The sequence below is a fragment of the Crassostrea angulata genome, chromosome 10, assembly GCF_025612915.1.
Source record: "Crassostrea angulata isolate pt1a10 chromosome 10, ASM2561291v2, whole genome shotgun sequence".
NCBI classification, from domain to species: Eukaryota; Metazoa; Mollusca; class Bivalvia; order Ostreida; family Ostreidae; genus Magallana; species Magallana angulata.
Genome location: NC_069120.1, coordinates 33,637,570 through 33,664,536, shown reverse-complemented (window position 1 = coordinate 33,664,536; position 26,967 = coordinate 33,637,570). Strand labels below are relative to the sequence as shown.

Genomic DNA, 26,967 nt, shown 5'->3' with positions numbered 1-26,967 from the left:
TCAATGTTCACCAATTTTTTTTATTCAATATCTACAAAAGATTTGACATTTCTAATGTATATATCAAGAAACTAACACTCGTTTTCATCACTAGGATATCAAACCAAGTCCAATAACTCCATCACTAGTGGCTTTACCAACTTGGTGCGAGTGGGTAGTAGTGGTCCGATCTTGCTGGAAATTCTTAAATAAAATATTATACTTCCTAGGTTTCATGTTTAAAACTCAATATGCCTAATAACCATTAGCTTTTGGTTTAAAAATTAACATTAATAAATAAGAAAATAAGTAAGTTGACCAAAATCATCTTAAATATTAATTATTCCACAAACAGCAGTAGCATTAAAGGTCATATAATTGAAGATTTTCTTGCTACCACTATTTAAAATGTTCGTTTCCATAAATTATTTTTTTTCGTACCTTTCATTATATTTCCCTTCTCAAAACTTACCATCCTTTTTTTTCTAGATTTACACCACAATTCTGAAACAAAGCAGCTGTCATATGTACATATATATTTGCTGTTTAAAACCAGCAACCCTTCACCCTTGCAATTTCTTTCCATCAGCCAAACTTCTGTACCCTTGAACCTGTTCCTTTATAAGGTTGCGCTGACGCGCACAAAGTGTCAAGATTCAATAACTGGTCATTGTAGATCAGGATGTTCAGTTAGTTAGTAAACTGTTTAACCATGCATCGATTATTTCGAAAGGGGCCAATAACAATTACATTACTGTAATAACTTGTCTTTCAAATTTGAATTGAAAATCTAAATTTGAACATGCAAATCATTGATTACTAAATGTATGGCATATCCTTCAGGAGGAAAACTGGGGCCTAAATAACCGAGACTCTTTTAAAGACTGGAAGGAAATTGTTGGTCTTACCCTGTCTTTTCTTCACCTTTTGCCCTTCTTCTTTTTTCAATTGCAAAACCCTTTTCTATCTTCATTAAATACCCATTCTCTTCAAATTCCCTACACTTTCAATTTTCTATCCTCCTCCCTACTTCACTAAATTCTCTTCATTTTCTGATCTGATCAACTCTTCATTCCTACTTCTCAATTTTTCTTTCTTCATTTTTCAAATCTTCAAATACCCTCTTCAAAATGAAGTTACCCGATACATCTCTTCATTTTTCTTTCTTCACACCCTTATAAATGTAAAGAATCTGGGTCAGTACATGGCTACGTATTTTTATTGACATTCAAATCTACATTTGCATTAATCAAATAAATGCAATGATACAAATGAAATGTTTAAAATAAACACAGTATGTCTCTGTTGATTAAATGTGTAAATCCAAATGAAAAAAAAAAGCACATAGTTAAACAATACACAATCAAAGTTCTTTCCACTTCAAACATTTTCTTCAGCTACATGCTGAGTTTAAAATATGGTCACAAAAATGTTATAATTATCACCAACAAATGTGTGTAATATCAAAGAGAACTTCAAGCTATATATTCCAAATCACAACACAACTTGATAAGAGACTGTATACACTCATGGATTTGGGTTTATTTTGGTACTATTACTACAAATTAAATCTAAAGAAATTTTTTTAAAAAATGGAACCTGCTTTAACATTCACCATCTGAAAAGAAATGGCAGCATTTATCCTTAGTTTTTAATTGTTTGGTTAGTTTTTGGGGGATATATGTACGTTCCTAATGTTTTCTAAAACAAAAATCTACATCCAAAGTTTTCTAAAATAATCATCTACATTAAAAGTGTATGCTGTCTCTTAACACTTAATAGCTATGTTGTCATAGTCATCCAATAATGAAAATACAAGTGAAATGTAATGCGACAATTTACAATTCTCAAAAGTTTTTTTCCTCTCATTCAAATGTCTTTTTTTTTTAAGTTGGGTGATGTTTTTGACAAAAGTTGTCTTCCTTTAATCTACAATAACACCTCCATATTTGATCATTTATTTTGACTGTCCTGTTTACCTCCTCAATAATAACCTCCCCCTGGCAAAAGAACAAAACACCAACATTTAAACATTATAGCATAGAGGGTATCCCTTCTACAAAAACATCAAATGATAAAATGAATGATGAAATGAAACAATGTCAAAGAGAAAAGATGGAATAAATGAAAAGCTTTATCATAAACATTTTTAAAAATAATTGAAAATTTCTAATGAAAAAGGAGGGTGTTGATGTAGGCATAAGTGATTTGTTGATAGATTATCATTTTTCAAAAATCTAAACAGTCCTGGAATATGAATGGGAAACATTTTACCTAGTTTTAATTAGGCGAAATTTATTGATGCACTACATCCACAATAATACAAGAATGGGTTTGTGATAATCGAAAAGAAATACTGAAAACTGAAGGTCCTCAGCAAATGTAATTCAATTCTAAATCTAAATTCATATAGACACGAGTTTCATGATAATTTTACAGAAATACTGGACATTCAGAGCCCTTTGGCCAAATATGATGACAATGAACATTATGAAATGAGATGATTCCAGATGACCAATGTGATGAGATTCGACATGAAGCAGGGAGGACTAATCATGCAGTATCTGATCTCCTCGACCTTGAGACTACTTACGAGGGCTGTAAGAGCGTGACCTCGACCTAGATCTGGAGTAGCGACTCCCACGGCTGTAACCACCTCCTCCGCCCCCTCCTCTGTGGTAGGGAGATGGGGATCTTCTTCTGCTGTAACTGGACCTGCACATAGAAGCAAATCACATGAATAAGTGAACTGATTTTGAAAAGTGATCTACCCATAGCTTCAATGGGATATTTGCAATATGCTTATAAACTGCAATGTAACAATAATATAGCAGACACAAATTACATGAGTGTTAGTCACTAAATGTTTTTTTGAAAAGTGATCTATCAATATCTTATCATAGCTTTGATGTGGCATTTGCTATATTATCAAGTACTACAATTTCACAATGCTTTGGGTTAGGAATACACAAGAGACTTACGCTGTAGGCTTGCCAAGGTAGATTCCTGGTGTAGGGGTGTGTGCTCTTGTAGTAATTGAGAAATCCACACGGATTCTTCTTCCATCTATCTCCATTCCAGGACCACGATCTTTTGCCTGCAAGAATGCATTGCAGATTACGATGTTCTTTGTCATAGGTTAGTATCAATTCTTAAGAAAGTCAATAGAGAATCAAATATTACATGAGCAGTAGCATATACCTCGATCGAATCTTCAACATTTCTAAAGTGGATAAAAGCAAATCCCCTGGATCGCCCAGTCTACAAGAAAAGAAAAATTTAGCCCAATGACATACATATTTTGTTGACAGAAACAGGGGCTGACAAATCCGATTGCCCGACCCCTGGGGCAAGTGATTTTTCCGATTGGGCAAGTCAAAATTTGGTAGGGACTTGCCCGTGGGCAAGTGAGGAAGGGGCAAGTAAATTTTGCCAAGACACATGCCCGAGGGCAAGTGCTTAAAAAATGTATTTGTCAGCCCCTGCAGAAAATGTGGGTTATCTACCTGTTTAAAACTTAGAACTATTTTATGAGAAAGAGAGAGAAAGAGGGAGAACTACCTGTCTGTCATACACAACTTGCACATCCTCCAACGGGCCAAATCGACCAAAGACCTCCCTCAGGTCTCGTTCTTGAGTGTACAAACTCAGACCAAATATCCCCAGACACTTTGTTGGCTCTGGGTTATCCTTTAACAAAAAAGATCAACTTTAATTACTGTTCACATGCAATTTGATGAGTTACAGAAAATAATAATAATAATATAGAAATTAATCATTCAATATTCAACTTTATTGGATTACAAAGAACTTTAAGTGTGAAACTTTTTTAAGGTATCTAAATGCAAAGCATTGTAAAATAAGGTCACACCAGGTTATCTATTGTGCAATGTATTAGGATCCATCTTTGGGAAAGTTTTATTAACATGATACAAACTTGTAAAAAGAGTGTTATCCTACCGTGTGTCTAAAAATATGCACACTACCTAAACCCACTACCTGGTCAAGAACAATTGATAATTCAGATCACATACTCTATTTCCAGTATGTCTGCGTCTGTTGGACATAGGGGACGTTTCCTACAATGTGGAACAAACAGTGAGTACTTGAGTCTTACAATACACACACAGCGAGTCTGAGCACTGAACACGGGCATATTGAGTGGATCGATGTTCTCGGTGTGTGTAAATGTCACATTCTGTTACCACTTATTTTCTAATCATTATAAGTTAATGTCAGACAACGAAAGTTGAGCCGATTCAAACCTTTCCTCTTGGCCTGGGATTCTAATAATGTTCTTTACCTTTCCTCTCCGTCGCCTGGAATATCCTGGCGATCGACTGCGGCTTCGATGTCGACTACTGCGGCTCTCTCTGCTGTAGTAATCCCGGTAGTTTGGAGATTTTCCACGGCTGAAATACCAGACAGCCATTACAAATTGTGAAAACTCAAAAATGATATAAAGATTATAAGAATGCAGAAAATGTCTGTGAACTTCAAAAAGTATGAAACTTTTTTAAAATCAAAATTACAGAAAATTTAGCAGATTTTGAATCATTTCTAAACTATACACATCACTCTTTTGACTTTTCTTATTGAATCAATTCCCTGAATATGAACTTTAAAATTCTTACCTTCGACTCCTTGAGCTGAAATTAAATTTTTTTCAATAAATAAATAAACTTCACCTCTACTATATTTTTAAAACAGTTATAAACTCATTCTTTTTTATATTGAACAGAAGTGAAACATTTAATTTTTAAAGCGCAGTGCTAAAACTACTCACTATCTTGACCTCCTGTGATAGCTCCTTGACCGTGACCTTGAATAGCGATCTCTGTGATATGATCTGCTTCTTGACCTGTTAGTAAATAGCAAGAACTCTCATATTAAAGATTTCTGTGGGAAACATCATCCAAACAAAGATATCTGAAGGTTTACTTTTTGCTGTACATAAGGAACTGAAAATCTATTCAATCATTACTTGCCAATGATCACTGCAAGATTACTTGAAAATATTGTAATCACACTAACGATATCTGGAATAGACTATTGGCCAGAATTCTGAGGGACTTATAAACCATTTACTTGGAGAAAATGACATTGAATTTCTTACTGCAATTCATAACGATAAAAAATCTACCAGCATCTTAAAGAGTACCTTGCAAATTATTTTGTCATTAACTGCACACTTTCATTCAGTTTGCAATACAAAATATTTAGAGACTTTTTATTTTCATTATGTTCATAAATGTTGCGATATAGAGATGCGGTATAAAAGAGAAATGCTGGGATTTTTGAACATTTATTTGGATTTAGAGCTTTTTGAGAATATCGCAATGGATTAGAAAAATGTGATGCAACAACATCATTAGACAGAGTATAGTTAAACAAAGCATTATCAAGTACCTTTTGTGTCCTCTTGAATGTGATCTAGACCTGGATCTGGACCCAGAATACCGGCGAGAGGAGCGTCTGTATGGAGACTTGGATCTGGATTTAGATCTGGAATCTCTGGACTTGGGAGATCCCTTTTCATTGGATGGGGATCTTGAGTGAGAATATGTGGCATCTGATTTGTGAGAACCCTCCGACTCCCTAGAATGTGACCTTGACATTCGAAGCTGCATGAAAAGAGTCATACTGAATAAAATTGCAGTATCGACAAAAGTTTTATTTCATTTTGTAAAGTCTTTACTGCGCTGTAATAAGGGGAGGATAAGAGTTTATGCGTACAGCCAAATGCAAAACGAAACAACTGAAGGTATAGGCTAGTAGTCTCCTGTAGTACGGTTTGTCACCTACTTTAAGTACTTCAAACGACTCCCAAATTACTATAAATAGCTATCAATACAATGAAACATTGTAAAGAAAATTCACGTAGTTTCGGAATGACACTGCATTTCTTGGAAAAGGCACACAGTGACGCTTCGCCATTTTCTTTCATTTTTTCAATTCCCGCGATTCTCGACTTTCATAATTCAGAAGTAGCCGTCTGTGCTATAGGTTTAGAGACATTGAAAATAAAAATTCAATAACTTACCTCCCCGTTTTCACTCATTTTTGTTGCCTTCAATAAAGCTTTTAATGGTGATTTCACAAAAAGCTTTGTTAACTGCACACACACAAAAATACAAAATGGCGTGGTAGCGTACGAATACCAGACGTTTCGTCCCTACATGCGTTTTGCCCTGAGACTTTTCGCTCCAGGACTTTACGCGCTTAAACATGTTAACTTCGGATCGAAGTTCTCCGGCTTTCTTTTCATAAGAAAATTAAATACTGAAAAAAGATGATGCTTCTGAATTCGGAAACATAAAAACCACTGAGAATAAGGAATAGAAAACTATATTACAGGATACAGGATTAACTGTAAACGGTTATTCAAAGTGGAAATGGTATGTTACCCCCCCCCCCCCCCATTCCAAAAAAGGAAAATATTAAACTGGGGACTAAGGATAAAGAAGAGAAATTGGGACAAAATACATGGTAAGCTGGCCACTTCCATAACCAAAATGCACTGTACATGTAGCATTAACTTAATTACTATCCTAGGCAATCTCAGTATATATATAAACTGGACATAGAATTACTGGGATACATCAGTTTTTGTTTAATGCCAGACACAGTCACAATCAGGGTATATATCTTTTATAGATAGAGTATAATTAATTCATTTATCATTACTCACCATGCAGTCAAAGCTGGATCGGTGCAAAGTATATGTTGAAACATTTATACTAATTAGGATTCTAGAAGGTCATTTTCAAAATAAGAATTGTAGATGAAATATACATGTTTCCTGTAAACAACCCCACACCCCCTACCCTACCCCCCCCCCCCCCAAAAAAAAACCCTAACAACGAAATGCCAACAAAAACTACAGTCATTATACATGTAAAAATAATTCAAAATTTCGTTCATTTAAAAAGCAAAAATAAAAAATTGTCCTAAATTACGTAAAATGGAATTTAATGCCAATATGGGTGCATAAAACTTTCTTCTTCTTTTTTTTTCATTTTATAAGTAATGGGTTCAACACTTTACAAAAAAATATATGAAAAAATTGTTGCCTCGGCTCGGTAATGAACATAAGTTGACTTGCCACTATCAATGCTTAAATTGTCAATGTAACTGAGATTAAGGTATTGATTATTCCACCCTCCCTTTCTGTTGTAACAGAAAAATAAAAAAAGAAGGCAGTGAGGGGAACAAAACAATTTTAAAATAATTAAATTTTTTTTTTAATTTTTTCAAGTACAACTGTTCACAAAAGCTCGTGGTGTTTTCCCCTTTTTATTGAAGTTAAAATGTAAATATTAAAATTTTAATGATAAAACACTATATATATATATGTACTTTGACAATGAACATTCGTGGTTAGTTTAAATTTCAACATGTTCAAAGAATAGATATGGGAGATAAAATATTATTTTAGGGTGAAAGATCTGGGCGCAATTTTAACCGGGTCGGAGCGCGCCGTTCCTACTGGTTTTGTGCAAGAGAGATTTCGGCTCGGATATAAGACCCTCATCGACGCTTTAAACGAAAGTGAGAAACTATTATATTGCTTACATTTTAATTCTTGGTATTTATTTTCTGTGTTTTTGAAGATGAAATACCAGAAAGGCCTAGAGTAAAGTCCCGGAGACAATAAGTTCGTAGAAACAGATCGGTGTGGAATGAACCAAATGCGAAGTGACAAATCTCCGTTTAACATGTTTAAAATAGGCCTAGATGTCGCGGGTAGGCCTACTTAGTGAACCAAGGTAAGCTGGCTTATAAATATTTACTTTACAAAAACTTGAAAAGTTTTAATGGTCTTTGGGTTAATTATGGTTATTTTAAATTGCGTATTTAAACTATAGAGAATTTTAAATGATGTAACAAATAAACATTGTCTTAAACTATGCAGATTACCTGTGTCACAAGTACATACGTTACTCTCGTTATTTACTGTACCGTGAAAAAGTTCCGATAGTTCATTCGTTTACCGGTGTAAATGTCATTAGGGATGGAACACATTTCCTTACTGTCCTAACTTTCGTTTCATCTTTCAATTCGTCACACCGCAATCACTTCATTTAAACAAGCACGGTACAATTTCAAAAAGCAGCATAATTTTTAAACGCTTTATAGATCTAAATAGTCTTCATAGTTGATGGTTTAATTTCTTGAATGTATACTATGAGTCTGATTCTTAATTATTCAAATGTAATAGGATAGGGGAAATAAAGATGGACCAGCAAAGATTCGAACCCAGGCCCCCTGAACTCCAGTACATGTAGGGTGATCTGCCATGGTTCACTCTTGAATATCCCCACCCCTAGGTTCTTTCCCCTGGCATGAGTTAACCTGTCTGTTCCAGGTGTTGGCACAGCACCAAATGTTACAGGATGGGAGAGATAATGACAGACCAGACAGGTACCAGGTATTCGAACCTAAGCCTTCTGAACTAGCTCTAGTTTGGTTCACTCTGGCGTAGGGTTTGAATCCTGGATTCTGATTAATATACAGAGACTTTTCTGCTGCATTTCTGTCAGAAAGAACTGGTCCAGCTATATTTTTAAAAAGACAAGACTCATCTAAGAAGACTGGCTATTATCATGACACCCCCCCCCCCCCCTTTCAAAAAAAAAAAGCGGGCTACAAAGTTATTGAACCTTCCGAAGAAAGACTGTTGGCATGATGGCTTTTTACAGTAAAGCAAGCTCTTTACTGTACATGTACTTTCTTGTTGACGTTGTTGTATCATCATTAATTGCATTTGAAGGGAAAGGGAACTAAAATGCCAACCCCCTCCCCCCCCCCCCCCCCCAAACTAATAACTCCCAATCAGATAAGTTAAATTTTGGCTACATTTCATTGAAAATGAATGAAGGAATTCTATGAAACAGAAAGAAAAAAACACATGGGTATTTTACTTCCATCATTATAGCTTAAAGTTGTAGAAAGACTTGTAGGGAAGACTTAAATTAGAATACTTGGTAAATAGGAATGATTCTTCATTTTGACTTAGAAATTTAAAAATTCAGTTATTTGCCTTATCAAAATGGCTATGAAATTAATAATTGTGTTAGTACATGTATTTGAGCTGATGTGCCTTTGAGCTGATGTGCCTGTGTGCCTGTTTGGTGCCTTTCAAACATTAAGATCTAGATCAGAGATTTATTATTGCATGTGATTAATATTTGGATTGCACAACATTTTCTCTCAGGATCGAATCATCATTTGTCCTAGGTAAATATTAAGTTTCAGGTAATTGACAAAATGATGGATTTATGATTCCATGTCATGATATAGTAATTGGATACCATTATAACAAGCATTCTGAGAGTATAATGCATAAGCAATACGAATTCTAGACGTTTCGTGACCAAGATGTTTAGGGACCCGGACGTTTCGTGACCTGACAAGATGTTTAGGGACTAAGACTTTTTGGGTCCTGGATCTTTTGGGACTTAGAATAAGATTTTTTGGATTTGTATAAAATTGATGCTAAATTCATTTAAATCCATGTTCAATGTAATTTTTTGTGTGTGTGAATAAATTTTATAGATAAAACTTTAAAAAAACCCAAAGGAAATGGTTAGTTGTACCATGCGTGCGTGTTTAAAGTACTTAATAATGATAGTGATTGATAAAACACGTTTATTTCAACCTTGTATGTTCTTTTTAAAATTTTGATAAAGAGAATACAAAAAATGCAGCATGACAAAAGCTCTGATTTAAAAAGAAAATTTATTCTTATTGTGCATTTACATGTATGCAGGCCTAAAGGTCAGTTAGCATAAGCGAATTTTCGACGATGACCTTTGTTATAACCATGATAACTAGTATAACTAATCTGAACAATGATGAATGAGTAATAAGAAATATATTTAGTAGATAATAACGCGTGTGTGTTGACAGCTAGGGGATCTCTTCATTAGTCTCCTCATAATTAACACCTGGGTACACCTATCCACAGGTCAGGCTAAAAGGTGTGATTTGATTGTTTTATAACAATTATCGGTAGCCCCGATCCCTCCTTGGATATTTCTAGTAAATGTATTAAATAATGGCTGAGGTAACCGTATAATAGATCAACTGTTAATATTACTGTCGGGGCTTATTAACTTGACCCTTTTTGGTAAGTACAGGCCCCTGTACCCTTTATTTTTTTTCGTCGACAAAATGCCATTTTGGGAAAAAATAGTTTCACTCAGTTATCTGGTTATATGACTCAACGCAAGTAGGCAAAAAACAAAAAAGAAAAGAGTTTTTCCTGGTTTTTAACCGGGTTTTCCAACGGAAAAATCCGGTTATTAAAATGGTGAAAATGGCGGGCGGGCGGGCGGACGGATGGGTACCCTCATTGTACGGATAACTCCTCCTACAGTTTTCAAGATAGGAAGTTGTTCTTTTGCAGATCAATTGTACATATATCAGAGGTGTGCATATTGCTAGGATTTTGATTTCCGATAATTTATCGAAAAAATACCAGCTTTTGAACTTAGTCATTTTTTGGCAAAATATTGCATATAGGGTACCCTCATTGTACGGATAAATCCTCCTACAGTTCTCAAGATAGGAAGTTGTTCTTTTGCAGATCAATTGTACATATATCAGAGGTGTGCATATAGCTAGGATTTTGATTTCCGATAATTCATTGAAAAAATACCAGCTTTTGAACTTGGTCATTTTTTGGCAAAATATTGCATATAGGGTACCCTCATTGTACGGGTAACTCCTCCTACAGTTCTCAAGATAGGAAGTTGTTCTTTTGCAGATCAATTGTACATATATTAGAGGTGTGCATATTGCTAGGATTTTTATTCCCGAAAATTTATGAAAAAAATACTAGCTTTTGAACTTGGTCATTTTTTGGCAAAATGTTGCATTTACATGTAGGGTACTCCATTTCACTGGATAAGGGTTGACATGGATTATGGATACAGTTTACATAAAAGAAAACCCGGTTTGCTGTCACATTGACAGCTTTTCACTTGTCATTTGCATGTTACATGTTTAATCATTAAATTAATGTTTTCATTAAAATCAACCACACTTTACAGATCACTCAGACAATTTGATAAGGATCTATATCTCACCTATAGAGCTTTCACCGGACCCGCATGCAAAGGATAGTATGCCATGTTACGATTCATTTTTTTTTAAAAAAATTGATAATAATACGGCTTCATGGATTAATTATGCAGCTAAGTTACATCTTTCATCATAGCCTTTCATCAAGTCCCAAAAAATCTTATTCTAAGTCCCAAAAGATCCAGGACCCGAAACGTCCGGGTCTCGAAACGTCTTTAACAATAGGTCACGAAAAGTCTTAGTCCCTAAACATCTTGCATCTAGCAATACACGTCCCCTACCGGTTTGTATTATTCTATGAATTAAGCTTCGACGCATACATCTATTTCAAAACTATTATAAAGGAGATGTTATGCTTTAATCAGAGATAGATGAACAGAGGAAATTCAAACTACATAGTTGATATAGAAATTAAATAAAAAATGGGTTAAATAATACTCTTTATTTTATCTCCAGTAATTTCGCCAAGTCCATTAAGTATTTGCTGGTAAAAATTTGTGAAAACAATGTACTGTGATGCAGAATATCATTTCTTACCGTCTTCTGTTCCCTGAATCAACAGACTAACCCGATAGCGAACCCGATTGTAATACAAAATACACCATCGATTAAATTTACAACACAATGCTTGACACTATTTTACAGAATGAACTTATTTGTTTGTTAGAAACAATAAAAGGAATGGTACAAGTAATTCACGATATTATTACTGACTACATACTTTCCTCGTTTATTCAATACACACCGAACCCGATAACGAACCCAAACATTAAAAAAATGGAATATAAAAAATTTATTTTCTCGAAAATATGTCAACCAGACGTTACAAAAGTGTAAACTTGATCCGTAGTTTGACATTTTGAAGCTGTTCACCAATTTTATATTATTCCTCAAACGCATAAAGAAAAAAAGTGTGGAAAACTGAAGTGGGACAGACAGACGGACTGACTGACAGATGCAGAGTAAAGTTATAGTCCCCTCCGGTGAAACCGGTAGGGGACTAATAACATCCCTGTTTACCAACATCTTTTATAATCAAGTAATATTACTGGTATATGTAGCATGATCGCCTCACAACTTGGTCATGTTGAGGAGAATTTCGGTAACAAAGTAAAAGCTATAAACACACATTGTTTTTGGTCACCTGTCCAATATGTTGCCTATATATAGCGGTGAACTATTGCATGTTTTATTTATTGTTTTCATTTTTTCAAAATCTATTTTTAACTTAGGGTAATTCTAAATACAAAGCAATAAATTTTAAAAATACAAAATGGGGGAGCTGGGTCCAGGCTTGACTGTCTGTGATTAATATAGTAACTCAAAAAAAACTGAAGTACTGATTTGGTTATAACTCACCTTATTCTCTTCATGCATTTCTGCACATAAGGGGGCCCGATAAACTTTACATTATTTTAATAATTTGATCAAAAATTGTTCTGTTTTTGTCCAAATTCATGTAGATTGATATAGTTCTAGTAAGAAGCTGAAACACAAAGGTGTCTATTAATGCTAGAAAGGGAAGCAGTACTTTGATTGTCTTTCATGAAAGTTGAGGTCAAGAGTGAGGAGAAAAAATGAGGCTGAATTTATCACTTCAGTGACTGGGGAGGGGGATTGATAATGCAATCCATATATCTTTCAGGACCGTACTGCTTCTTGGTTTTGATGGGGAAAAATATTCATGTCCACCAAATTACTATAACGCACTTCGGCCATCACTAATATTCTTCTAAAAGATGAGGCAGCTAAAGGAAAATCTTGAAATATGTTGACCAAATGCAGAGAATAAAATAGGAATGTTGTTGTGCCTTTGGTATTAGATTGAAACTATGCTATTGTTTATTTTTGCATATTAAGCACACATTTTAATCGAACTACCCATACTGGTCTCATTTGATTATAATTTTTTTTCTAATATATAACCATTAAGCAGACCATAGAGGGGAAGAAAGGAGAAAGAGATTTACTGGGCTTTACCATGCATGTTACTTTTCAAGGCAATTTTCTGTTACTATAAAGACAGTCGTTCATGTATGAAAACATTTATAGGTAAGAAACCAAATGTAGTCTCTTAGAACAGTTTCAGTTATAGCCCATGTAGATGAAAGTATAGTAATGACTTCTCAGAAATCTGTTTCGATGAAAAATTATTAATTTATATGAAGTACGTGTTTCGCTATTTTTATTTTATTTTTCGCTACCTGTTTTCCAGGTACTAGGGTATGTCGTGATTATATAGTATGCAGTTACAATGAGTGCACACAAGTTGTGGATTGGCACTTTAAATGAGGGCTCTTAATTCGTCTGTTTGTCTTTCCTAGTATTATTCATTTGATCTTTCTAGATAATCGTTTCTGTACTTAAATATGCAGTCCGTTTGCAATATGGACCTTGTGTATACGTTTAAATCATCAGAAGTTATAAAGAACACCTGACGTGTGCCACATGTAAAATGTAATTCACAACATAAAAAAAGGACCAATTTTGATAAGGTAGCCTTGGGAGCAGTATATATCCTGTTTTATGATGTTTCATTTTACAGTCTTTATTGAATTTTTTGGGTAACGTCGACATTAGACACCCGATACCCAAGTATCAAGTCAGAGATAGGACAGCTTGCTGCCTCCAGGAATTGTGACACTATCAGGCTGTACCACCCAGGCTTATTGAGTCTTTGTTTGTTTACATTTATTGGTACTATAACTCCCTGGTAATAAAAGGTACAAGACCAGGGCTGGTCAGTTAAAAGAGTGTGTTTTGTTGACCACCCAGAAATTTTTATGCGCGACGGTGTCCGTTTAAGCAGATGTCATCAATGTAACTATTGTTAATTACTTAACAGAATAACTCTAACTTTTCTGTAAGAGGCAGGTTTTCTTGTCTGTATTTTTAGTTGTAGTTATGTATTTGATATTCTAGTCACGACACCTGAGTGCCTCAGATGGCTTTATCAGAAGGTATTTATGTAATAGTGATAATTCAAAGCAAATAAATTTATTGCAGGGTATTACAAAGCATATTTCTTTGTGTACATCCAAGAAAGTGCAGGTCATCTTTATTCTGGTCTTGACTGAATTCGTATTACAATTTGAACAGCAACAAAATGAAACTTTCTGTCAGGGGTTGACAAGAGGTGGCAAGGTACAGGATGTTCCAATTTAATCGTTCAGCCTGTCGACATTATAAAACAATTTACGATTCTGGAGATTCATTAAATCTGCTTTTAACCCTGTTTGAATACTGTGGTTAGATTTGATACGTATATATATATATGTATATATTTTTTTTCAGCCCATGTTTTCATTAAGGATATATACACATAGCCATAATCTTCATTTGAAATTCAAATCAGTAGATTGAGTGAAATGAGTATGCACGTTAAAGTGCAGTGGTGCAATTCACGGGTTTATTTTAAGCTTTCCAGTTCTTTTCTTTCCCTGTGGTCCCCGAAATGTTTTGCCGCCAGTCTAGGATTATTAATTAAGGCTCCAATGTTGCGGTTTTTTATTTCATATCCAGCATATTGAACATCTAAATTTAATTTTCCTTTAATATACAGCTGTAATAATTAGAACATCGGAGAATATGGCCCATTAATAGTTAAATCATAGTGTTCATTGAATTTTAATATATATTCATTAAATCTTGGTTCCTCTGGCTTAATGGTTTCAACCACAAACAGGTCTTGTCTTTGAATTTCTGTCTTCTGTCATCGTTGAACCAAAATTTACGGCCTGCAGGAATTAGTAAAAACTGTCCCAACATATATTGTTTATGAGACTTATCGCCTTGATAAGAAAAGCGAGCATGGTTGAAATATTGAATGAATTAGAAACTGTATTAACGAACGAATTTTGTAGGATATTCTGTCAAGGTATTCATTGAATTGCTCTGCAGCTGACCCAAAATGTCTATTGTCAAAAGGTTTGAAAAGACTAGTATGGATAAATAATGGTTGTTTATTGTGAAGTGACCTCTTGATATAAGAGAGTAATGCAATTTAATAATGTCAAAAATTATACTTGTAATGGATCTCTGTAAGTTAACACTTATTGGAAATACATGTAATGACATGTCAAGGATATTTCTTGCATCCAGATAAAAGTTCAAAGATGTAATGGTCTTGCATCCGGGGTGCAGTGGTGATCACTGGTCAAAATGAATGAATACACATTTGTCCTTGCTTTCTTTTTGTTTTTAATCGCATCCATCCCTCTCCAAGCCACCTCATCTTTCTTACCTTTAAACATTGATTTGTTCTTTTGGGTCTTTTTGAAATTACATTAACAGTAACTTATTTAAAAGCAACAAATTAATCATGAAAACTTTTAAAGCTGGGTAAATTCATCTAGTGTGTAGTTAAAAGCATTTAAATGTTATCTCAGTGTGTATAAATCTAAGGTAAAAAAAACCCAAAAAACATCCCATGATATATAATTACTACACAAGTGTATCTTAGGACACTATTCCATATATACACCTGAGTAATACACCTGCTTTTATTGAAACATATCAGCTAATGTGGTTTCTTGAATTTCCCTTTCTGGTACAGTTACCGTAACTATGTGCGAGGTAAAACATGTGCATGCAATGTATCACTAGATTTATGTTTCATCACATGAACTAGGTATCTACACTATGAAAGGTTTGTTTTTTAACCAGCAGTTGTGTTTTACGTATTACTCATACTGTACTTGTGCTACAGATTAACTGATTCACCATTGTTTACTATGTACTGTCTACTATAACTTTAGCTTTTCTTCTACCTTTACTTTCTACCGGTAGTAGCTATATAAACTACTTCTACAATGGTACATGTACTACATATAAAGATAAAGATCTTTATAAGGCGTAATTGTTTAAATGTTAAGCAATATCGGGGACATCCTGTGGATCAAACACTGATAATGTTACTTGCAGTTTGTTACACCATTTTGAAGCGATAAGATCGATGTATCGTCTGAATCGACGTATCGTAGAAAATTGTTAAAATTTGGGCTAAAAATGAGCATTTCAACTAGTCATTCGCATCGATGATTCGTTCGAAAAATACGGTACTAAACATTCAGCTGAACGTTAGTACGAATTTATTACGTTTTGTACACGTAGCCTAGCAGTTCTTAAAAGCTAAGTATTAATTCCTTTAAGTACATGTAGCCTAGTTATAAGACATGTTTACCGATTTAACAATCATATTACTTTAATAGAATTTTTATAATGTGCTCCAGTAAACAGTTTGATATGAATTTGTCATTCCGGCTGAAAGATCATGTTAAGGTGACGAGGAATCAAAAGTACAAGTACAGATAACGGTGATCTAATACAGTAATGGTCCGTCCATTACCAAATGAATTTTGTCCAATGCAAAATAAAGATTTCTGGTGATCAGTGTATGGGGTTTCAGCATTTGGCTATTGTCATCTAGCAGGTCCTGTCTGTCACACACATCTCTCACAGGAGCTGGAGCCATACATGCTTCAGAAAAGATTGATTTGTGTTCTAGCCATTAAGGCTTTGACCTGTGGAATATTACAAATTTACTAGGTTTTTGGTACATTTCTAATTATAAAAAAAAAACAAGAAGATTCAATTTAGTTTCCAATTCTTTGATCTGATGAAAAAGTAGTCTAGGTGATTATTGTTCCTTAAGATGACATTTGAATTCTTTGGTCCCACCAAATTTTTTGTCAGTGTCTTTGAATAGTTGCTACTTAATTAATTCACACAGCAAAAAATCTTTTGCTTAATTTGTATTTTGATGAAGATACCATAGCAGTGAAGGGGTTTTTGCCAAGATCGTCATACATGTATGGAATTCTTAGACAATCAGAAGGAATTGATTATATTTACTTTATTTTAAATGACACAATATTTTCCTTTTCACTGGAGCATTTTTTTCTCCATTTAGACATTTGGACTTAAAAACCTTGCATGCTCTGAAGTGTTGTGGAGGACAAATATCTCTGTGACAAACTATAACATTAACTTGTCAGACTGAAAAACAGTTTGACTTTTGCTTTTAAATTCATTAATACTTACATTGCTTTTCCAATGAGACATAGGGTTACATGTTTAGAGAATAAACTCTGTGATGTAATCCTTTCAAGGTGCTCTTTTTTTTTTTAAAAAGATCTTTTCTTATAGAAAATTTTTAAGCTCCAGTCTATAGGTATTCATTAATCTGGTCTAATTATTCATTTACTTATTTTTCTTGGTTTTTAGAACTGTATATACACCAGTACATAAATTTTGTAGAAGCATGGATAAAGTAAAACTGTGATCCCTTTATTCATATTTTGATTTTTTTGGCCCATTTTTATCAAGTCATAAATCGATCGATTTACTCAACAATGTTACTAATGAGCTTTAAAAACCTCTGTCTTCCTTAGTGAAAAATGAATCTTGTCCTTATTAGCACAACAAGGAGCATCTTGAAGTCATGCGATACTAGTTCAGACAGAACTGAATATCTTAAACAGACCTAATTTAAGATATTGGTGCAAATTAAAGCTATTGAATAAAACACCTATTAAGGTACGACGTGTCTGCTAGATGCAGGCAGCAGAGTGAATTTAAAATTCTTTGACCTAAGGAGAATATTTTATGGGTATATATGTATTAAAACGGTAAATAATTTGCATGGAACCGTATAATGAGCGGTGCGGCTGATGCTCCACCAGCTGTTTGGTAACTTTCGGTGACCCCGGAGATGACTATATGACACCACAGGCTCCCTATTGTGCAAATTTCATTGACATCAGAGATCGAAAACAATACCAGTACGTATCGGATTTGCATTCATTTTTCCACCTATTTTTTTTTAGGAGATCTCGTATTGATTGCATGCAGAGCAGTAGGAGTAATTGTTTTGCCATGGACACAAGGTGAATTTAATGTTTTCTCATACGGACTCCAGGCGATTGGGCTTGATGACTAAATAGACAGTTTTCTCCAGGTGCCAGCTGTTGTTTAGAAGAATTGTCTTAATTATAATTTTGAAATGAGTTAAAGTTTTTGATTTATTGGATTGAAATGCCAATGATAAAAAAGTTTTAGAAAAAAAAAAGTGAAATCACATCTTTTAAAGGTGTTGCAGAAAAAGTTAATGATTATTGACCAATACAAGTGTGGAAGCGTTGATTTCTGTGTCATTCTTCCGTCTTCCATATTTGACCTTTCTGGAGGTCAACATCATCCTTTTCCATGGGCTGTCACATCATAAAGAGCTGTGATGAAATATTGCTTATTGTAGCCCAACGATTGGTCCATCCGCTCCTTGTTTTATATTGGTCAGCATTATTGCATGTACACCGGTACTTTGGATTATTGCTTTGGTGTATGTTACGTATGCACATGCATGTCTTAATTGTGGGCATCCATCTAGATTTATGAACTTAAATCTTCAATATTCAGCAATGTTCCGTATAAACTCTTAAACATACATGTATAGGAATTTATACTGGTATTCGTTCATGTCATACATTTGGCATTTGTGTTGGAAAATGTGTGGTAATTTAATACTGTTTTACAGTGTATTACAATAGTAAATTATCCAAGACATTGGCTCAGTGGTATTACAGAGTACATTTACTAGTACATGTAGTTGGTAATTCACCTTGGGTGATGCCTTTTGGTTTGATTTTTCTTAATGTTTTACGCATATTTGCAATGAATATACATGTAGATGTACATGCAAGACATTTTTCTCATTAAAAAAAAACTTAGGATAAAAATTTTTAGAATGCAGTACTCATGGGCCTTTTAGTGCACTAAATTATTAAAATGTAAAATTACCAATATGATAGATGGATTTTGGCTCCTATTATTTTTATAATTAATAGAGTTTACGTACTGAATGATTTTGGAGACTAATGTTACACTGCTAGATGTCTCTGTCACTATGATCAAGCTAAAATTGATTTACACAAATTAATAAATAAATGCCATTTTAAACCCAAATAAAAAACTCCAGGTATTATAAATTTGTCCTTACTTTTTTGATTGTGAACACATCTGTAGATTTTAATTACAGATTTTTTTTCTTAATGAAATGACTATAAGGATGTTGACACCATGCTTTGACCTTCATCTGCACCTGCATGTATCCGTTAACTTTAGTAGGTGTATACTCTACATCTGGCATTCATAAATATTGATGTGTATGTTCTTTAAATATCTCCTAACATTCTGCAGGGTGCAGTTTGTAAAATGACTGAGAGGTGTATATATATATATATATATATATATTTTTTTTTTATTTTAAATTTAATAGAATTATCACTTGCATAAATGTGTAATGTATTGAGGCAAGTCATATTCTCTGAAATTTGAAAATCTCGATGGTGATTTTTGAATACCCCGAATCATGAACAGTGAGCAAAATGCGTAGTCAATGACATTAAAACTACCAATTATTCCAACATATATGTCATACATGTGATAACTTAGACAGTTTGATCTATTTCCTTCTCTTCGCTGTATTTCTGTTTCGACTAGAGTTCATAATTTTTACTAGGTAGGTCAAAATAGGAAATTAAATGTTGACAACAAGATTTGATTTATAATTTTGTTCTTAATAAATTTACTGACAAATTGGTATGTATTGAAAAGTGGAACAGAATTGGGAGCGTTTTAAGATTCATTGAGAACTTAATGGACGTTAAATTTGATGATTTATTTTTAAATGTGCTAGTATGTATAATAATTTTATAGCAACATTTTGTGCCTGAAGAACACATGAAAAAATTGTTACAAGAATGCAAGCTTTAACAATTGTAATCATCTTGTAAGGCAGCTTAGTTTACATGTAATAAGTTATGCTCACATGCTTGGTATAATTACAATGTAAAGGATTGTAACAGTTTTAAAGTACATGTGTAATTGTGAAACATCCTTTAGCGATGAGCTGTATTTGTGCCAATCTAATATTTTTATCTTCTGCTGACCCCATAAGTCTTAACCATAGAATTAGTTAAACAATATTCTAAATCTAATTATGGAAATCCATAAATAAATAGCACTTTGGTGCTTTATTTTTACCTTCCTGCCCCTTCCTGAACACAAGGTTGTGTTAAAGTATTGAATGTCGGGCCTAATTTCAATCCAGTTCTATACCAAAAAATACATACACATGTCATGGGCCAAAATAAATCGTCTAGCTGTTATAGATCTAGATGTGTTAAAAGCAAACATTTTCCTCTTCAGTGTTGTGAAGGTAGATTTTAGCAGTCTTCTTTTGTATTCTCTTTTGAATTCGTTGATTTTTTTTTTTTTTAAGTAGTGGTTCGCATTAACATTCAAGTAACAACACAAAGCTGGTGAGAGATTATAGAGCCACTTTAAGGTTTTCTAAAAACCTGATGGATGCATGTGCATTTTGGGTTCCCACTTTGTCTTGTGAGTGTGTGACATTCTCTTTGGTGATGGAAGAAAATAGAAGGTTCTTTAAATTTCACTTTGGTTTTTAGGAAACAAAATCTTTGAGTTTATATATAGGGATTTGCATTTTAAAAAGAATATAATTTCCCTTTATCTTTTCAGAAATTATTAAAATTTATTTAAAATTTTTGTTTTTCATGAATGTGATCTGCAAATCTGCATTAATGGACTGATATTTGACATGTAGTGAAATTATAGACATCTTGTATATAGCCATTATAAATTAGATCGAGATGAAAGATCTGGAAAATCAGTAAAAAGGTTTTGAAAATCAATCTTTTGAAATGTATTTGAGTTTGGAGTGGAAATGTTTGTGAACCATACTGACTACTTTTAAGATGCATATACTTAATTACTATGCTGTCCCAGTTTCCTGCTGTACCCAGTAAATGTTTGTGATTTTTAATTGAATATTAAATACAGTCTACTTCAGTTTCGTAAGAAGTATGAACGTCTAAAACATGTACATAGAGTGTGCCATCCTGTACCAATCAGCAGAAAGAATGCAATGATTAATTTAGAATTAGGTTACGCTGTAAACAAAAACTACATTATTAATTATTATGAGGTCATTAGCCCCCAAAATCTTCAATGAATTTCAATTCATTAAACATGCATAAATGTCTGTATAATCATCATATATAACTGCCCACAACAGCCTTTGAGACAAGACGATGCTGTGTGTGGAATTACATCATTCATAATGCTTAAAAACAAGAAAATCATTTGTGATCTTTCGATTTAATTATTCCAAGTTTGTTTTATCAAATCAGCTGGTTTATTGGGGGGTTTTAATTTATTTAGTAAAGCTCACATTTAAGCTGGTTAATTGCCAGGCATGAATCGTTAATGAATTAATTCATACCAATATTTCATGACAATTGAGTAACTGTTGATCTTTTTTGTCTTTACCGTAATTTTTTTTTTTAATTTCACAAGGCTGCATGCTCCGCTCTCTGCCGCTGTGCTGAGACATGGAGGCCCTGTATATAAGTGGAAGGCTCAATCAATTATGGATCAGAGAGCATGAGTAGTGACAACAAGAAGCATCGATGTTACTCGCTTGCTATGGGAAGCACCTGCTGAAGGTTTATATATATATATATAACCAGCAACAACCCAACAACAACAACAACAAAAAAAGAAGTAATATATCCGCCAAATTACCTACACTTAATACTCTTCCATCCGACACCAGCTTCAATACGATGAGACCAAAGTGGAACATTTCCCTGGCTCTTTTTCTGTACTGTTTAGGAGGACAAGTTTTGGCTTGGCAGAAATGTCCGTTTAGAGGAGGTAAGACACTTTTATTCTTTTCTTTTTTTGTAAATACAAAATGGGTATTTCTTTTTTTTTTTTTTTTTTTTACAATTATTGAGTAAATTAAATGACAGTTTTACAGTTTTCTTATATATGTTTGGGGTATTTAAAATATAGATACAGAATATGTTGAAGATTAAAAAAAAATTCTAATCGTTTGTGTCAAAGCAATGAACATAGGGAGAAATTGGTTAGATTTATAATTAACACATTAAGTATAAGTTGGAGGTCTTCTTTTCTTTAATATGTAAAATAATGTGCCATTGATATAACTGTTAATGTACATTTTGCCTTCGCAAATACCGTTCTGCTATGGCAAGTATTTTAATATGTATAAGTAAATGAAGCAGAAACATCCGTGTGATTCTACTCAATTTAAAAACATATAATCTGACAACTCAATCTCCTAGTTTTGAATGCAGGTAAAATTATTGTAAACACATTATACCCCTAATGTTTTTCCTTATTTTGAAGAAAGTTTGCGTAAACAAAATGTTTCCATGAAGACAATTTTTAATATTAGGTTAATATCGTACAAAACCTTAAGAACATGAACCAGTTAATAAGGAAATAATAAAAGAAAAATTTCCTACAATTTATTTCAGCTAGCAGTATCATATCATAGGATCTGCCTATTACCAATTTTATTGTGATTGTTAAAATAGTTGAACATTTTCTGAATTCACAGGAGTGCATTTCACAAAATCTAATTCATTGCTGTCATTCAACTGTAAAACAGAACAGCGCGGGGACTTGTAAAAGTGTTTTTCTAATCTGTTGTTGAATATGAAAGAATTGATAATAAATCAGTTCCATTTTGTCAAACATTTGACTTTTTTGGCATTTCGTGTCTTTTAGATATTTTTTGCGTTTGATTATTGGTTAACATTTAGCATAAAGGTTGTTTCAGGTTAATATTAATCTAGACACGAAAATGTCAAATATCCATGGCTTCTGTTTTCAAAGGAATATCAAACAAGAATTCTTTTATTTACAAACAACTTTCAGGCATTTTCTCATTAGTTTTTGACATTGAAATGAATGGAACTTTTCTCCTGATGCGTAATTAATGTTCCCAAATTTTTTTTTTTGATTTGATGTTTTTGCACAAATAATTGTGATTGTGCAATCTGGTTTGTAAAAGCTTAACTCAAAATGTCCCCTTCTGTCAAATGGCGTGAAAATTGCATGCTAATAAGGGAATTATAGAAGCCTCTTGACGCAATAGGATTTAATATATCTTGTGGCTATTGGCTCCCTGTATTACAGAAACACCTTTCTCTCTTTAGGACTTTATTATCATGAACTTTATTTTCAGAACCATTCTGAAGAAAAACTATTAAACTATGAGGTCCTAATGGATCGCTTTTGGCCAATAGATAAAAAGAATTTTTTTTTTTTAAAGAAAAGATTGTCTAAGTTTGAGATAATGAGAAGAAAAAAAAATAGCTATTGTTTCATTAAAGAACATCATTTTGTACATCCAAAGAAGAACTGATTAGGTTAATTTGCATAAACTAAATCAAAAGAGCAAATCGGGAGGCAGGCATGGTTGTCCGCTGTATTGTTGTAACTACCGTTATGATTTTTCATTGGCTGAAGTTTGGTGTAATATAAGACAATTTATTAGGTATTGTAGATAACCCTCCTAATTATATAATATTAAATGTCAGGGATGTTATTTCTCTTCTCTTTGATTTTAAAATCTTACTTTTATTTTTCTGACAGTTGTGAACTACAGTTGATTTTCGATATCTGGAACACTGATATCTCAAATATAATTATTTTCAAAGTATTTTACCTTCGATATCTCGAATACATGGATATCTCGACGTTTATAAACAGTCTCATCTAGTTTGAGGTAACAAAGTTTGACTGTATATGAAATGATAACAAAAGATCAGTGCTTACAATTTTTATTCTAGTACAGTGGAATTGCGAAGAATAAGGAATCTACTGTATAGAACTCATACTAGACATCGGGTTCATGTATTGACTGTCGCGGAGTTCAATTATTTCAGTGATTGTCAAATTAAGTCACAATTAATTAGATACTACAAAACATTGAGATAACCTTCCCCAATTGTTATAAAATTTCTCTCGCAACTAGAATAGAAGCTGGTGTATTCAGAGTCTTAACATTTCTAAATTAAACACTTTGATGTTAAAATGTTATGCTTTTTATGGGTTTAGATATGGCAATTTCTCAGGGAGGGAATGTTTTCTTGCATGAAAAGAAAAAAAAAAGGAAAAAGAAAAAAACAATTGTCGTTGATGAGATTTGATTTGCTGTTTGAGTAAAATTGTCACAAAAACTGCTTTGCAGCAAATTGTAGGGAAAAAAAGTATGTTGGTAGATTAATTACAAAATCAATCTTTGATGCTATTTTGGAACGGACAACATCCCACTTTAAGCCATTTCCACTATAAAGAGGGATATGTAAATCGTATCAGCTACCTGAAGCACTGCATTCATGTAAAACTAAATTGCTCTGCCTTTGACCTACAATGGTACACGGGGAGAGAAGTATTTTTGTATTTTGCACTATTGAAGGAGATTAACCATGACATCTTCATTTAAAATGATGATGTGTTAGAGACAGGAATGGCTGCGATGCACTTAGTGGGACCCTTGTATTAGCGCTGTACTGTTACACGCTGGGCATGATGACAGGTAGAAAATGTAGGTCAGTCTGGTTCAACATTCAACAACATAACATTGCAAAATGAGCAATAACTCATATTTTGATATTTTTTGGCCCCCCCCCCCCCCTTAAAAAATATATGTCAGAGTAAGTGAAGTTCTAAAAATGTCTCGTTCTTAGCATTTACGGTAATCCATTAGCAGTATTGTAGAACTCTTCTAATTATATACCGTTTCCTTTTCTTTTAGTTTTATTTTTCGTCATTATTTGTGTCAGGCACACAGATAATAAGTGCAGATATTAAATTTAAGATAAGTTATGATTCAGAAAATTAAAACTGTCAGATGGCTGTCTATTGTCTATACCACCAAAACTGTATATAAATATTCAAAAAGCACATCCGCAAAAAAGACTTTCTGAAGTCGTAATGTGTCGAGACAGTCGCTTATCATAAAGAGCAGCTCCTAATTTTCTTTGAAATTTGCTTTTGTTTTTTGAGGTTTTAAACAGGGCAGAAGCCCATGCAGGGAATTGTAAACTAATAATCTTGGACCAAAAAAATCTGATTACTGTAGTGCCTTCCTTTCAGTACAGATAAGGGTTTTATGTGCAGTATTTCAGTTGATGGTAAAAATGAATACCCAAAGTTAATGGGTCACTTAGAGATAATGATGTAATAGACCGGATCCTTTTTTTTTTTCTCCAAAGAAGACAGTCCATCTGTAGCTATTGGACAGATGTTGTAGAAAAAATGGTGAAATGTTCACAAATAAATGTCATCCAATTGTCAGATATTAATAATGAAGTATTAATGATTTTGAATCGTCTTAACCAGGTATCCTGTTACGAATTTAGCTGGGTTTTATGTACATAATTGATGGTTTGTTTAATCTTTGAGCAGTGTACTGTATCGATTTGTGCAAGTGAAATCCTAGCTATAGGTAGGGTATCATCTGTAGAGTAAAAAACAACGAAGATAAAGGCAAGATAAAGTGGGGGTTTTAATGATTTCGACTGATAATCGAGACTGCTAGGTAAAAACCTGTCAGTGTGGGCATACAAAATTTTCAATAGCAAATATTGGTAGAGTTTGAGGTCATTTTGAAATTGATAGTGTTGGGCACTCACCTTTTCGATAATAGAGTTTTTTGTCATTTATACGACACCTTAATACATGTACAAGGAAAATTGGTGGGGGCAGGGCACTGGTCCCCTAACCCCCAACAGTATTACCAAGTACAGTAAATAACGTTTAGTATGAACACAGATTTATTGAAAAATCTTGAAAATGGCTTTAAGTTTTGTGGATCAACTGCAAAATTCCTAACAAATCCTTGCAAACATTTACAGAACTTTTATTAAAAGAAAAACTCAATTAAAACAAATTTATGGATACAGCGAATATTCAATTGATTTTGAGCACTGTAGAGATGAAAAATAATCAAATTTACATTGTTTATAATAAATTGTTTCATAGTTTTAAACCTTAATGATACCAACTGACATAATTGTTTGAATGAATTTATTTTCACAAAAATCCCTATATTAACCATCCAATTATTTAAGGTTTCTAGAGAAGATATTTTTATTCTAAGCCTCAGCAAGCACAAATGGTAGTCATCTTAAAGAAAACAATCATGAATAGATCAAATTCACCATACTTAGTATTACATATTTGTTTTATGGATATAACAAATTAATAGTGAAGATTAAATAGGCTTCAAGAGTTAAGAATTTCTTCTTTCTTTTTTTTTGGCAGCGATTAATTCTGATTCATCAGTTTTCTACTTTGGGGAACCCATCAACCTAAACTGTACCCTGGACCCAGGAAACGAGAATCAACTTTTAAGCGAGAGCAAGCTGTTTTTTATGTCATCGAAACTGGAGGAGGGCCAGGATGACCGGACATTGTATGGGCGCCCCCTGGTAGATTCCCTCCGCCTAGGAATCGCTATAGTTGACCTCGTGAATCAGACGGCCTCCAAAGACAATAAGTACATGCATTACATGTGCATGTATAATCAGGACCTCGAAGAAAAAGACCCGTGCACTGTGGCCCACTTCTTTGTGGAGATTGATTGTACGTATAAAAAAAAAAAAAAAATTTTTTTGTTGAAACTCTAAGTCTTTATACTAACAAAAACATTGAAAAACTGTAAACCAACTTTTATTTGTGACAATTAACATAATTATCAATGATAAAATTGTTTGCATCAACTAATTTTAACAACAGTTTATAAAAGTGACCTTCAAAAAGCCGAAACTGTGAGCCTTTTCAACATTTTCTGGCATGTAAAAAAAAAGTTTGTCTAAAGTTTACATGTCGGCCTCTATAAGGGGGAGCTTGCAATTCATACAAGACATCACTGTAATAGCATCATCTCTAATGCAGCAAAAGATGTTGTGCTACACAGTTTTTAAATTACCAGATCATTTCCCGATTTCAAACTCGTTGAATTTTCCTCTACTGTTTACCAGTACATTTAACACC

At 33.5% G+C, this 26,967-nt stretch overlaps 2 protein-coding genes across 10 annotated transcripts in view; one reads left to right on the top strand and one right to left on the bottom strand.

Annotated features, from left to right (window-relative positions):
• Window positions 1-6,182, bottom strand: LOC128164916 (transformer-2 protein homolog alpha-like). 4 transcript variants are annotated; one of them, XR_008241002.1, is made up of 12 exons: window positions 6,023-6,182; window positions 5,389-5,603; window positions 4,766-4,840; window positions 4,614-4,628; window positions 4,283-4,391; window positions 4,014-4,058; window positions 3,541-3,669; window positions 3,181-3,240; window positions 2,961-3,076; window positions 2,573-2,694; window positions 888-1,153; window positions 1-183 (listed from the first exon to the last, which is right to left on the bottom strand). XR_008241002.1 is itself a non-coding variant. In XM_052829016.1 (11 exons), exons 1-11 carry the CDS (start codon window positions 6,038-6,040, stop codon window positions 1,116-1,118), a joined length of 942 nt encoding a protein of 313 aa, XP_052684976.1. In that variant the 5' UTR covers window positions 6,041-6,182; the 3' UTR covers window positions 1-1,115. The 4 variants fall into 4 exon arrangements, 3 of the variants coding, with proteins under 3 accessions (XP_052684976.1, XP_052684978.1, XP_052684977.1); XM_052829016.1 differs by having other exon boundaries at window positions 1-1,153; XM_052829017.1 differs by lacking the exons at window positions 1-183; window positions 888-1,153 and adding an exon at window positions 1,176-1,979.
• Window positions 6,183-7,468: 1,286 nt separating this feature from the next.
• Window positions 7,469-26,967, top strand: part of LOC128164915 (interleukin-6 receptor subunit beta-like) — a 39,337-nt gene continuing 19,838 nt past the window's right edge. For 2 of the 6 annotated variants that reach the window (XR_008241001.1, XM_052829015.1), the window contains exons 1-3: window positions 7,469-7,748; window positions 21,448-21,807; window positions 26,236-26,556. Coding sequence is in view for 5 of the 6 variants with exons in the window: in XM_052829015.1 (XP_052684975.1) it covers window positions 21,561-21,807; window positions 26,236-26,556 (568 nt within the window). In the remaining variant the exon portion in view is untranslated. Of the gene's footprint in view, window positions 7,749-15,457; window positions 15,716-17,894; window positions 17,955-21,447; window positions 21,808-26,235; window positions 26,557-26,967 lie in introns of those variants that run through there. The other 4 variants (XM_052829012.1, XM_052829013.1, XM_052829011.1 and 1 more) reach the window with 4 other exon arrangements.